The 15,368-nt window shown below is 31.4% G+C and overlaps 1 protein-coding gene and 1 non-coding gene across 2 annotated transcripts; both read left to right on the forward strand.

Moving 5' to 3' along the window:
• Positions 1-10,977: 10,977 nt before the first annotated feature.
• LOC25484917 (probable cysteine protease RD19D) lies at positions 10,978-13,265 on the forward strand. The gene is made up of 4 exons (XM_013613984.3): positions 10,978-11,565; positions 11,921-12,040; positions 12,233-12,476; positions 12,684-13,265. The coding sequence occupies exons 1-4, from the start codon at positions 11,089-11,091 to the stop codon at positions 12,986-12,988; spliced, it is 1,146 nt and encodes a 381-aa protein (XP_013469438.1). The 5' UTR covers positions 10,978-11,088; the 3' UTR covers positions 12,989-13,265.
• A 412-nt stretch (positions 13,266-13,677) lies between these two features.
• TRNAE-CUC (transfer RNA glutamic acid (anticodon CUC)) lies at positions 13,678-13,750 on the forward strand. Its single transcript has one exon. It is a non-coding gene; the product is annotated as a tRNA-Glu (tRNA).
• Positions 13,751-15,368: the final 1,618 nt, after the last annotated feature.

Below are 15,368 nucleotides of genomic sequence, written 5' to 3' on the forward strand. Positions count from 1 at the left end.
GAGTGATGCCCAATTGGCCATGAAATATATCCAACCAATTTGCGCTCAAATTTTCCATGAATGCAAAACAGACTCCTTTTGTTTGACACATGCATTTATATTTGTTTGGATGGTATCATTGTGGAGATGGTTGGAGAAAATTTCATGAAGTGATTCTTCTATTAGCTGAGGAAGAAATTGGAAAAGAATCATTATTTTTTTCTACCCATTATTTTATATGTATATAACTGTGTCGGTTTCTTTTCAATTTTTTGGTTTGAATGGAATTTTATTAAATTTGAAAAACCAGTTTATTTTTCCTCGAAAAAAGAAATAGTTTATTTTCTAATATAAAAGTGTTATTCTACCACCTGACCAAAAAAAGTGTTATTCTACCAAAAAATATTTAATTAAAAGCGTTAATTATACCCAAAAATACAAAAAAAAAATTGCTTTTAATTAGTAAATATGTTGTGGCTCATACTCGAAGGTTACTTTATAAGCCCCCCTCATATCTCTCTAGGCCCCCTAAAGTTACAAAAATATCCTCAAATAACACATTCTGTACATACCTACGGAAGGTGAATGTTTTTAATTTTATTTTTGCAGCTTCTGTACATACCTACCGGACAGAGAATTGAGGCAAATATTTAGGAAACTAATATGAAAAAAAGCCTGAAACTGAGTCCATAAATTCTCCATTGATGAAAAGCTTTTAAAACTTTATAGTTGGAATCTTTACAAAGGAGTCTAAGATGATGTGATTTGCCATCTCTATTTCTCTGTCTACCTTTCAACAGGGACTACAAAGAGAAAATTTTCAATTGAGAAAAACTATGAACTTCCTGATGAACAAATGGACAAGTTATCACAATTGGGGCTGAGAGGTTTCGTTGCCCAGAAGTCCTTTTCCATCCATCTATGATTTCAAAATATCTATTTGGAATGTAACTACAGAAAGTGTAAATCTGAAAATGTGAAAATATGCCTCCGGTATGTACATACCGAAGGTGCAAAATGTGGAGAGAAAAAATATGCACTACCGGTTTGTATCTACTGAATGTGTTGTGAAGGTTATTTTTGTATTTTTAGGAGGCCTAAAAAGATATTGGAGGGGCCTAAAAAGTAACCTTCCATTCTTAGAAGAAAAAAAAATGGAAGCCAACATCCAAACACATAAAAGCCCACAATCAATTATAAACATAAACAATTTGTTGTGGGGTAAAAATTTTTGTAGTAGGTTTAATTGGCAAAAAGTTAGAAGAAGGTTGCCATCAACAAATCTGAACCATTCACTTAAAATATTAATATATCAATGGTTAAAACATCAACTTTTTTATGATGGGAAAAAACTTCACTTTCCCATTTTAAACCCCACCAGCCAATAGAGAGAAACTACATCAAAAGCTACACCACCTCAACAAGAACAAAAAGATAAATGGAGAAAATTGAACCCGAAATTTATCAAGGACAGTCTCAATTTGTGTGTTTTGATACTTTTGTGTCTCAAAATAATTGAATCATTTGTAAAATAAAAAAAATTGTCTCACAATAATTTACTCGTTTCGCTTTTCAATACAATATTAATTACTTTTTTTTTATTTATAACTCTAATTAATACTACTTTCATCATTCCAAATTTAATATCAATATATTGAATTTGGAGTAACGTAGAATGTACAAATATTTGACAACACACTTAAAACCATTTTTCACTCTTTCACTTATATATTTTTTCTTAATATATGTGAAATGAACAAACGACTCACTTATATTATAAATCAGAGAAGTATTTAGTTCAAGACTTTGTATTGCTAAACTTTGACATGTCTTGTGTTTAGTTTAGCCCCTTTATTGAACAGGAAAAAATACCGCAACTTCAGTATCCCGGGCTAAATGCCACCCCCCATTCCCCATAAGTTGCCAAAAGAATAAATAAACTCTGCTTTTGATACATAGACATCCCTCGTTCCAACCATCTATGCATAAAGACTCAATATAACGGCAATTCATCGAAGTACATAAACCAATTGTTTAAGGTGTACTATTAGAGAATCAAACCGAGGAACTAGTGGCGGAGCCAGGAAATTTATGGAGCTTGGGCAAAAAATTAATCGTAAATTCACATGTGACATAATATATAAACAGTCATAAATTGAAAGAAAAATTTTTTTTTTCCTAAAAAAAATTGAAATAAAAGATGTTTATCATTTTGTAAACAAAAGTACAATTTAAAATATGATTATTAATTGAAATTGACCACGTAATATACATGAAGTCTGAAAATTGACCCTGCTGTAATTAAATAACATGTATTCTGACCATGTAATTCGAGATTTTTATTATTTATAACATGTAATATACGCGAAGTCCAAAAAAGCAACCGAGAGATTTAATTTTTTCATGATTTCCTAGAGGCGAGTTAAGAACGTTAAAATATGGCTTTAACAAAAAAAATATAAATTTTCGACAAACGACAAATTAATTATGATTTTTTAAAGTGTCAAAAGCTCAAAAAACAAAACAACGGAAATCTCAATCAATAAATCGAATTTTGAGCTCATTATTTGCAGAGAGATCTATAAAAATACATAAAAAGGATCTGTAAAGTTTCATAGCATTTCGAAGTCGTTTAAATTTATTTTGATTTTTCAACTGAAACATGTAAAATTGAAATTTTGTTTCGCGTAAGCGTATACTCACAAGTCAAATTTAGTTCCCTAATTTTGTAGGCATGACTAGAACATGATAAGAACCTTCACAATGAAATTTTGTAATTTTTAAACAAGATACAAATTAATTATAAATTGTTTAAGAAATTCATAATTATGATGGAATAAAAATTCATAATTAATTTATCCCTGGTCGAAGAAATTTAATTTTGAGTAAAGCTATATTTTAACGTGCTAAATATGTATGAAAAAAATAGTGAAAAAATTCAACATGTAGGGCACATTTTTAGACTACACGTATATTATAGAGTGGTCAAAATTAAATAAGAAGAAATTCAAGTTGCAATGCTAGAATATATATTTTTTATTTTATTGGGTCATTTTTCAAACATAAAGTATATTACAAGGTCAATTTGAACAATTAACCCGTTAAAATAAGAGAGATGAACCCGTCAATAGCGTACTAAATAAAATTTCAAGACTTATTTGCGTGTGACAATTTTCAGATTGCCCAAATTTTTCTTTTTGTAAATGTGTTAACGGGCTTTTGGGTTGAGTCTAATGTGCAAAAATTATCGATCGAGCCCGGGCGATCGTCTGGGGTCGCCATACGGTAGAACCGCCCCTGCTAGGAACGAGGGGCGGATCCACTTAGGTGTTATGTGGAGCTAAAGCTCCACATGTTTTTTCCTTTTTTTTTTGTTATAATTGATAAAACGAAAAAGAAGTGACTTAGTAAATAATTCTCTCATTTTCCCTTCTCTCTTAGTCTCGTAAAGTCATTTCTAGTTTTTACGTGACAAATTATTGAGGATGTCTGAGTTTTATCCAAATGATTTTATAGATATGTCGGAAGTGACGTTACGCACTCAACTTGTGAATTATGTTACAAATGTTTAAAATTTGCTAAGTTCAAAGGGCTTTTAGATCTTTATGCAAAACTTGTGGAAACAAATAAGTGCAAACAAGATGTATGTTAGCACACTACTGTATATTAGACTATTTGATCTGCGAGTTTTTGTGTTTCTTACACAATCTCGACGAGAATAATATTTATCGATTAACAAAAAATACATTTAACTAATTTGCATTATTATACAAGGGTGATTAAATGGAGTAAGCCGAATAGAGGTCGAATGAAATGTAATATTGATGCATCGTTTCCTAATAATGAGAACCGAATTTGAATAGGCATTTGCATTTGGGATGATGAAGGTGCATTTGTGATTGCAATAACATAATGTTTAACTTCAAAGTGTGATGTGCACATTGATGAAGCATTGGGTTTGTTGACAACTCTTCAATGGGTGCATGAGTTACATACAGTTAGGGCCTATAGAGTTCGAACTTGATTCCAAAAAAAGTGGTTGATAGCTTTGGAGCTAATAGGCATGATTCGACGGAATTTGGAGCTATTATTAATTATTGTAAAATATTGTTTAATCATTTATATGAAAACTCGAGTGTAGAGTTTGTTCGGAGACAAGCAAATGGGGTTGTCCATGAATTAGCAAAGGCGGCCACATTATCGATTAGTTTCCATATTTTGGTTATGCCACCACATTGTATTGAACACATTTTAATTAATGATATTCTATAAGTTTTCCCCTCTAAAAAAAAAACTAATTTGCATTATTATTTATATGAAATTTTAACTACATATATACCGAAAGTATAGATTTGCCCATGGTAGAAACCCGTCAAAATTTGTTATTTCCACCAATTAGTGAATACTATCCATTTTACAAAGCCATCATTCGGTTAAGAAACTGTCAAATTGTTATCCTGCATTCACTTATAATAGCATGTGTCTTTCACTGTTAGACAAACAAACAAATATTAACAGCTTAAACTTTTTGAGAATTTGTACATATTTTAAAAAAATATCATATGAATATGTATTTAATCTCACTTTTTGTACTTTACTACTAAAGAAGGTTTCAGATTTCGCCACCAGAATACTTTCCATGTACTTCTCTTATTTTATCATCACATCTCTCACTTTCTTCTTTCAAGGTAGTTTTATGATCTATTAAAAAGTTCACGGGGAAATAAACATCTAAGTAGGTTTTAGGCTATGCCAAACTCTTTAAAAAGTTACGTTAGATCCTTAAAAAAAGTTATGTTAGATCCTTAAAAGATCAGATTGAGAGACAAGGAAAGGGGCATGTAATTTCTTGGATTGCTACATGAATATCTACAAGTACAGACAATTCAATTTAGGATTAATGGTGTTTTTGGATTATTATTGAAGAAGAAGAAGGTGAGGGGGGTACATTACAACAAGCAGGGCAGTATCTGAGGCAGGGTCGAAGAGGGCGACCGTCCTAGGTCCCAAAAAATATATACGAAATTTGGGCCCCAAAATTTATTTTTAAGGGTCTATTAAGCCCTAAAAAAATTGTTTAGTTTTTTGAATCAGATTTGATGTTTATATATATTTATTAGTCAGGATCCAAATTGCAGGTTCGCCCTAAGCCACCATCAGAAACGGCCTTGACAACAAACCCAATTATGCTCTCAAATTTTGGTCTATGGTATGGCCAAGGCAAACATGAAAATGATATAGTTTGGCATAGAAACTACATCTTTGCAATGGTTTTTGGCTAAATAGAAGGAAGTGCCTTGTTTGTTTCCTGAATGGTGTTATAATTCCTAGATATAGATGAATAAATAGACTCTAAGTTGGTGTTAGTATGTGGTTTGTTTTGTCTCTATCTTTTCTTTTGAAATGGTTAGGTTAGCCTTGTACTCTTTATCAATAAAATTTCCATGCACTTAAATAAAAACATGACAAAACTGATAAAAGAAAAGAAGAAGAAGAAGAAAAAGATGATTACTGCTCCAATCTCGGATACAAGGTGACAACTAGGGTACTCATGGAAGAATGGTGGGTAATTTACCCCAACCAATACACATTAGCCACATAAACACATTTTTAAGTGGTATTAATGAACTATCTTGACTCCACCAATAAATTTCTCATTTTCATTGGTTGGTGGGTAAATTATATATCCACCATTCTTCAAAGATAATCTAGAAAAAACCCAGATACAAACAAAACTGGTCAAATAAAGTCAATGTATTTGGACAAAAGTTTGGACCAAATACATCAATAATAAACTTAGATCAAATATACTTATAAATGTTTGTGCTTTTGTTTTATAATGTAATAAACTTTGTGGATTGCATTCGTTTCCTTCTGTGATGGACCAACATCGATTAGTCTTAGAACAGGACAACATAAGTTCTGCCGACAAATGTATATTATTATACAGCCAGCATCCTGCGGAAATTAATTATCTTGAATGGATTTTATTCATTGATTTCAAAAAATGAATGGGAAAAAATTGAAAATCCAATTGTCATCTAATTTGATGTGCAACTCACATTATGTTTCGATATTCACTCATTAATGATTTTTTTTAGGGAAACATAATATTCATGAGTGAAAATTGAAACAATTGTCGAAAAATGTTCCAGTGACCAAATCCAGAGTAATAATCAAACCTAATTTTACGTAGCATAATAAAAATCATTGAAAATGCAGAAAATACAAATTCAAGGTATACAATATGTTTACGATTTTTCTTCACTAAAACTCTTTTACAACTTTGCTTGTGCAGACAAAATGGTGTTGTTCCAAAGTATAAAAGTAAACATAAGTGTAGGAAAGGAGAGAAAAGACGATGATTTAAATACTTGAAGTTGAAGGGAAAGGAGACACTATGGTCACAAATATGTGTAATGAACAAAAGTAACCCAAAAAAAAACTAACTATGGTCACAAACTTAAACAAAATAACCCTTAAAAAAAAAGAACTTCTACGGTACATGTAACGCCCTCTTTGAATTATTTGTTTTATTTGATTATTTTATTAAGTTTAGAGTTTTTTTGAATAATTTATTTGATTTATGATGATGTGTGTTATTTTTGTGTTATAGGTTGGTGTTTTAGTAGTATATTATCTAGTGTAGAAATATATTTGTTATAGAAATATATTTGTTATTTGGTGTAGAAGAATTATATATATATATATTAATAGAATATTGAGACTTTGGGGGCTGATTTGGGAATTTAGAAGAGTTTAAGAGAATAAGTGGAGTTAAGAGAAAATAGATAGGTTAAGGTTATAAAAAGAGAAAAGTGAGAAGTCAGAATAGTTTTTCACGTACAACCAGTTTTTGGAGAAAAAGGAAGAAAACCTAGAGAAGAGGAGGAACGAGAAGAGAACCTTGCAATCCATTTCTTAAGGTAAGGGTGGGACTAACATTCAATAATCTTGAGTCTATGATTCTAAAAATTGTATTTAACATGTTGTAGGTTTAGTTTTTGAGAATTTGAGAATTAGGGTTAAGAGTGATGATTGTGATGATTTTGAATGAAAGTGAAGTTGAATAATATAGGTTGCTTTTTCTGATTTTCTTTTCATCTCTGCCCCGAATTTGAAATGAAATCTGGTATTGATAGGTCTAGAATTGGTCTTAGGTGTAAACACGAAAATTGTAGGTATGAATGTTAGCTTTCTAATGTCGTTGGTCTGACATCAAAACGATTTATAGAACTTGAGTTATGGTCAAATTACTGCACGTAGGTCACAATAAATTTTTATGAATTTCAGCACAACTTTGTCCAAATTTGAAATGAAAATTGGTATTGATTGGTACATAATTGGTCTTAGGTGTAAACACGAAAGTTGTAGGTATGGATGTTAGCTTTCTAATTCCGTTGGTTTGACTTCAAAAGGATTTATAGAACTTGAGTTATGGTCAAATTACTGAACGTAGGTCACAATGAATAATTGAATATGATTAATGAATTAGTATATGTATGTATATATTTGTGAATATTATATTGTTCATGATTGATGAAGTGTTATATGAATGTATATGTTTATGAGTATGATGTTGTTTATGATTGATGAATTAGTATATGTATGTATATGTTGCGAATACGATATTGTCTATGATTGATGAAGTGTTATATGTATATATGATGTTTAAGTTGATGTTGATTATCATTTGATGTTGTTATATCTTGAGATGTTTACGTGCTGCCTATGTTGCTGTTGTTGGTTATGTGAAATATTTATATGCGTTATGTGGAAAATGTATGATGTTTAAGTTGTTGATGTTCTTCATTAATATTGTTATGTTGTGAATTGCTTGTACTGTTTCTGTTGCTGTTGCATATTGATCAAGTTGCATGTGTTGGTCTAAGTTGTAAAGTTGTAAGTTGTCTTTCCAAAGTATTGGAGTCTTAAGTTGTTAATGTTGTCTAAGTTGTTGAAGTCATAGTTGAAGCTGTTATTGGTGACTGTTTATGTTCAGGTGTTTTGTAAGAGGTGGTGTACTCTTACGTTGTTATTCTTTAAGAGGTGGTGTACTCTTACTTGTCGTTTATAAGAGGTGGTGTACGCTTACGTTGTTATTATTAAGAGGTGGTGTATTCTTACGTTGTCGTATTATAAGAGGTGGTGTACTCTCGCGTAGTTGTGTTGTCAGGTTGACGTTATTGTTGATGAATCGTTGAAGTTGTTGATAAAGACAAACCATGGAATATTGATGAATATGTTGTTGCTTATGTTATTATAAGATGATGAATATGTTGTTGCTTATGTTATTATAAGATGATGAATATGTTGTTCTTTATATGATTATGAGATGATGATTATGTTGTGTTGTTTATATTATTATGAGATGATGATTATGTTGTGTCGTTTATGTTATAAGATGATGTTTTTGATGTGATGATTTATGATGTTATATGATGATGGTTATGATATGATTATTATGTGCTAAGTGATGATGTATATAATGCGATGAATATGAAGTTAATAATAATTAGAAGTTGGTTGAGTTATTAAGAATCATTACATAAAGGATTGTTATTACTAATAGATGAAGTTATTTATGTTGTTAAATATAATTAATGAATTATATGCTTGATATTATTGTTTTGTGAAATCTCACCCCTTCTGCTTGGAAATGTTGCTCTTCGTATGAGTAACTTGCAGGTGATCGAGTTTAAGTTGTTGTTAGATTGTTGTTGTGAGTGAATTATCTCTCATGTGTGTCTTTAGGTGCTCTGATACATAACGGGATGGGAACTTTGTTGCATGCTTTTCGATTCCTTACGTATTGCTTATGAATTTACATAATTAAGTTGTTAATTGGATTTTTATGAGATACTTTGATGAGGCCTTCGTGCCAAAATTATTTTAGATGTTCGAATAAATTCCGCTGCGAAGTATTAAATATTATGTTATTGAATTTTGAAGGATAATTAATTAATTATTCCGTTTGTGATTTTAAGAAAAGAAATGTGACATTCCGTTTATGTGAATTACTCTGATTAAATAAATGAAATTTTTACGTTGGGAAAACGGGGTGTTACAGTACACCCGCAAATTAAGGTGTACCGGTACTCCTACTTCAAAAATCTTTAAAATAACTATTATTTTTATGGAATAAAGTGCTATTTGTTGATATTTTTATTTTTAAAAATGTCATTTCATAAGAAAAAACATCATTTCATTGTTTATAAAAATCATACTAATTTTTTTTACATTTTATTGTAAAAAATAATCAAAATTCTCTATTATGAGTACTAAAAATTCAGAAAAATTTTATTTTATTTCGTCGACGTTTTTGGTGAATAAGATTTAATTATAGATGATAGAAAATAACATTTTTTTTCAAAAAATAACACATTTAACTATTAATTTATTGATTTGATGTACCAATACACTCAAAATTTTGAGTGTACCATATAATTTGCCCAAAAAAAACTTAAACAAAATTCAGCACCATCTATTTTATATGTCACTATCAAATAGATCATTGATTTTATGAATAATCTAAAAAGATCTAAGACTCTATTAAATTTTTAAATTGGTCTTTATTATTAAACAACTTACAATCAATTCAGTACTCATATTTTAACAACATACCGTCAATTTGGTCCTTAAGTTCATGCATTTATTGTTAATTAAATCTCTACCATATTCTTTAAAGGACTTCCATGACTAAAATTTAAAAGAATTAATAACTCTATTGAAATTTTCGTATTGAAACATAAAGTGGAGATCTTTTTCAATGTGATCTATGTAACGTCCTTGGCTGACGAAGGTGAGGAGTGGTCGGTCTCGCTCCTGACAACTTTTAGGCAACCGGATCATATTGAAATGAGAGGGGTTATGAGACTGTGTATGTATGAGATTGCACGGTTAAAGGAATGCTTATAAGAATTGTTTGGTATTTTCCTCAACAAAAAAAATTTGTTTGATATTATCTATATCAACAAGATGCATCTTATTTTCACAGGCAATTCCTTATTAACTTCATAATTAAGCGTGCTTGACTTGGATGAATAACCTTCTATAAAATTTCTCAAAAACATGTGAGTGAGGACAAAACACGTCAAAAAAACTCATGTTGGACTATAGGAGGAAGGAGGAAGGGTTGGAATTAGAGGAAAATTGTGTTGATGGTTTCACTACATGAACATTTTACCATGACGTGTTGCAGGACTAGGTATATCTTTTATATGATATTCTTTTGTATTTATAATTTGATATAAATCCCTCATGCAAGACTTAGAATGCTATTCAAGGGTTTTGACGTTATTGCCTTCTCAAACATCAGATTGGATTGGATTTGAACTTTGAGATCTCTTGTTAAACTTTTTTTTAAACAATAATGTTATCGTATTTTAAGTAACAATAATGTTATCTTAACACTCTTTTTTCCCTACTTTATTTATTATACACCTATGTAAAAGGACATTTTAGTCGTTTCATCTTATGTGAAAGAGAATATTAGATGGGATGGTAAAGACTATGGAGAAAGTCTACTTTAGTCACAAATATAAATGAATAGTGCTTGAACATACTCACATCAAAATATATATTTTTTTTTTTAAAAAAAATGGAAAATGCTAGATATCAAAATGATTTAGTCTTCAAAGAAAAAAGTTTTTGACGTGTGTATGATTAAATACTATTCATTTATATTTGTGCTCATACAAAAATGCTTCTCTCACATTTGTGTATAATGATTGATAGAAGAAGTGTGTGCCACCCATGTACTAATCTATTTTTAAAGGAGATTATTAATTAAACTTGAAAATATCCCAAAATCGTATCTTTTGAGATTATTAAAAGTAAAAAATAATTATTTTTTTATAAAAATCCAGTATCCTAAAGTAGTTTGACTCCACGTGTTAAGCTGCATGTTGAGGTTCACCATTGCATGCTGCCACCTTTCCCCTCCAATCACATCCCTCATCTCACCAACCGCCACAACCACCTACATAAACGCTCTATATATCTCAAACAAACAAGGTCAAAATCGCCATTACCCCACCATCCAAGTTCCGTGGAAGCAAACACCGCAGAAGCAAACAGAGCAAAACAGAGGAAGGTAGCAGCACAGCGATGGTAACAAAACCAAGCATGTCTCTCACGTGTTTTGCACGTGTTACCATCTTCCTCTACGCTCTAACCCTATCAACTGCGTTTCACCGCCATGAAAACTTGATTCAGGACGTGGCTAGAAAGCTTGAGCTCAAAGACAACGAACTTCTCAAAACTGAGAAGAAGTTCAAAGTTTTCATGCAAGATTACTCCAAAAGTTACTCTACAAGGGAAGAGTATTTACTACGCCTTGGGATTTTTGCCAAAAACTTGGTCAAAGCTGTGGAACACCAAGCACTTGATCCAACCGCCATTCATGGTGTTACTCAGTTCTCTGATCTCTCTGACGAGGAGTTTGAACGGTTCTATACTGGTGTTAGAGGTGGATTCCCCTCGAGTAACGGCGTTGGCGAGGTTGCACCACCCTTGGATGTGGAAGGATTGCCGGAGAATTTCGATTGGAGGGAGAAAGGGGCTGTTACTGGAGTCAAGATGCAGGTACATGAGTTTAACATTTTAACATGCATGTTTGAAATTTCTAGTTTTTCTTTGTGGTTATAAAATTTTGGTTATTGTTAGTGTCTAGTTGAGAAAGTATATATGTTGAATATGATTTTTTAAAGTTTTGTATATGAAGTATTTGAAAACTATAGAATTAGATAATAAAATGAAAACAATGTGATATTTATATAGGAATGATAAAACTTAGTTTTTGTTTTTTTTTTTAATATTGAGGATAATACTTGGTTCAAGTTGTTTACATTTTTACAATACTAAAAAAAAAGTGAAGTAATTTCTATTATGTTTCTATAAAAATTGTTTTTGGTTTTTGTTGTGCTTAATTTTGAAACAGGGTACATGTGGATCTTGCTGGGCTTTCAGCACTACAGGATCTATAGAAGGAGCCAATTTTCTTGCCACAGGAAAACTCCTCAGTCTTAGTGAACAACAGCTTGTGGACTGTGACAGCAAGGTATATAAGCATCTCTATGTTTATGACTTTTTCATTGAAGATTAACTATGTTCTATACTTCAAAATATGAAAGAATGAATAAAAAAATTCAATGTTATTAAACAAGTTTTAAATGAATTTCGCAATGATTCAAGCCAATTATGCTCTTGCTAATCTTGTGTTTTATTGTTCTACTATTTTGCCTTTGTCAAGTGTGACATAACAGACAAGACATCATGTGACAATGGTTGTAATGGAGGTCTTATGACAAATGCCTATAATTATTTGCTTGAGGCTGGTGGATTAGAGGAGGAAAATGCATACCCTTACACTGGTGGTAAGGGTGAATGCAAGTTTGATCCAAAGAAAATTGCAGTTAAAATCACAAATTTCACCAATATACCTGTGGATGAGAACCAAATTGCTGCATATTTAGTTAATCACGGTCCACTTGCAAGTAAGTCCCTTTAATTAATTAAATTACAAGTTCTAACATATATGCATGTGTGATGAATTGTGAAACTTAGACGGACACTCACATTGATTGAATGTAATCACATGCAACACATCAGACTCCGACAAACTTGAAGTATGTGCGACATTGATTTGTCGATCTTTGTTTAATTAAATTGATGTTGATGATCATGAACTCTAATTTGTGCAGTGGGGGTAAATGCGGTTTTCATGCAAACATACATTGGTGGTGTGTCATGCCCTCTCATATGTAGCAAGAGAATGCTGAACCATGGTGTATTGCTTGTGGGATATAACTCACAAGGTTTCTCCATTCTTAGGCTTCGCAAGAAACCATATTGGATCATTAAGAATTCGTGGGGAGAACGATGGGGAGAAAAAGGGTATTACAAGCTTTGCAGAGGGCATGGTATGTGTGGAATGAACACAATGGTTTCTGCTGCAATGGTCGCTCAAACACAACCAGCTGAAAACAAATCATATGCTTCCTATTAGCTAGCTACCTAGTTCTGTTCTTGCTTTGCTATGGAGACAGAAAAAGTGTGGAGTATTGGCGATAAGTTCTTATTATTATAGCAAAATAGTTCCTTTCCTATTAGGTTTGATATATGTAAGAGACTTCACCAAATTGTAATAAGTTTGCTTCTCCAATTTAGTTTAAGTTCCCTCTTAAGAAATGTATTGTAGTGTGTGGATGTAATGTATACTATATGATATATGATTAGGAATGTGTGTGTTATAAGGTGTTAAGACCTAACAAAATCTTTCTACATTTGAAAGTGGCACATTGGGAATAACCCAATTCCAAAATCTAAGAATATAGTGTTAAGATAGATGGTAGAAAAACCTCAAATGCAGACAATTATATATGCTTAAGCTAAAATGAAACAGTCTCTTTTTTCTCTCATATAAGTAACTTTAAGCAATGTTTTAAAAAGTTGTATTTTTCAATGAAAACGTTTATACTTTTGAGTATTAAATTCAAATTAGAAACAAGAACAGTCAATTAACTGTTTTACGTGTGTAACAGCTGTGGAAATATATTTTGTGAAAATATATTTTCACAGTTGATATGATATAAGCAGATTCTAAAAAAATGATGAACAAAAAACAGGGGAAATAGACAAGTTAGATCGCGCCTTTAGAATATTTCTTATATATAATTCAAGAACAATCATCACAAATCCGTTGTAGTCTAGTTGGTCAGGATATTCGGCTCTCACCCGAAAGACCCGGGTTCAAGTCCCGGCAACGGAAATTTTTTTTGTTATCTCGAACATGAATTCACACAAATCAGTTAATGATATTTATGCTCTTAATATTTCCCTTTTTTTCTTTGAGGTGTGCTCTTGATATTCAATGTTCTTGCAATTTTTTTTTAAGTCTGACATGCCAGATAAATAGAAAATGGTTGTAATTTACATGAATCGAAATATTGTATTTAGCATGAATGAATTTGGTTCTAAAATAGGGATTTGTTATTTGAAATGATTTCACTTAGTAATCGAACTTTTTTTTTTTTAAGCAAGATACTTAGTAATCGAACTTATTAACCACTTAAATTGAATTGTTTGATTTTTTTTTAATAAAGTTCAATTGCTTGATTAAAAAATTAATTATACTGACTTAAAATAATTATTATTTAGATTAAACAGTGGTGTAAAATAGTAAATTATTATCTTTTTGAATTACTCACATAAAAGGAAGATGCGTTTTATTACATGTGATTAATTTGAAATTAGAAATAAATCATCTCGATTTTATTTTTTAAAAAGCCAAAATAAATGTAGATAAAAACCCCCTATCAAGCATAAGATATTCTTAACAAGGGAACAAAAGAGTACAAGTGATCAAGGAAAACAAAACAAAAGGGTTAGTCCAATGCAAACTGAAGGGTAAGGCCACGACATATGAAAGTCGAAAAATAAGTTCGCATTTAGAGCTTTAAACCATCACCATAAATAAAGCTTAACATGATCTAATAGTTGCTTCTTAGATGAGATTTTGGCGGAGAAAAAAACTCGGAGAATTATACTCCTTTCAGATGACTTGAATACATATCATCTAGATAACATGAAAACAATAGCAGATATCTTTATAAAACAAGTGGGAGCCAACAAATTGAAACACAGGTACCCCATCACATCAATAGGCAAGACACTTTGAACTTCTGACCAACGGAGAACATCAATCCAAAATGTTGTCAAAAAAAACACACACACTCAAAAAGTATATGATTATTAGTTTTCTCTATTTTGCAACCCTCTAAGCATACTAACGAATTCAGGTGAATGACGATGCGACACACCAAATTGTCTTTGGTAGGAATCATCTTGTTCAAAAGCCTCAAAACAAATAAAAGCACCGCGTTGTTTCAAATGATTTTTGTGAAAGAATCGTGAATATGTTGCTCCACTTGGGCAAATAAATGATACACTCATTTGGTAGAATCATGCTTCCAAATTCATTTGTCTGACATGCTATCCTACAAAATAACGTTATCGAACATAAAAATACACTCTCCCACATGATCCTCCTCCCAAGCAAGTAATATCATCCACCATGAACAGTCTACCCCCCACCCACCATCATCATCATCATAACCTCTTCACTTCGCTGCTGAAACATTACCTTCTACTGTCAACTCAGACAACCGCCTAACGCTTACCCACAATGGTACTCTCTGTAACCAAGGATCATTTCAAAAAGATGTGTTTTCACCATGATCCACTCGACACACTACTTCATTTGCGAACAAACCACCCACATCTGGATCAACTTTATCTTTAATACAACATAAGTCTTTTCACCAACCCAACACCTTACTACTCCTTTCCTTTTATACAAATTTATTAATACTTGTGTGCATGACAAG

This window comes from Medicago truncatula, chromosome 1 (assembly GCF_003473485.1).
Source record: "Medicago truncatula cultivar Jemalong A17 chromosome 1, MtrunA17r5.0-ANR, whole genome shotgun sequence".
Lineage (NCBI taxonomy): Eukaryota > Viridiplantae > Streptophyta > Magnoliopsida > Fabales > Fabaceae > Medicago > Medicago truncatula.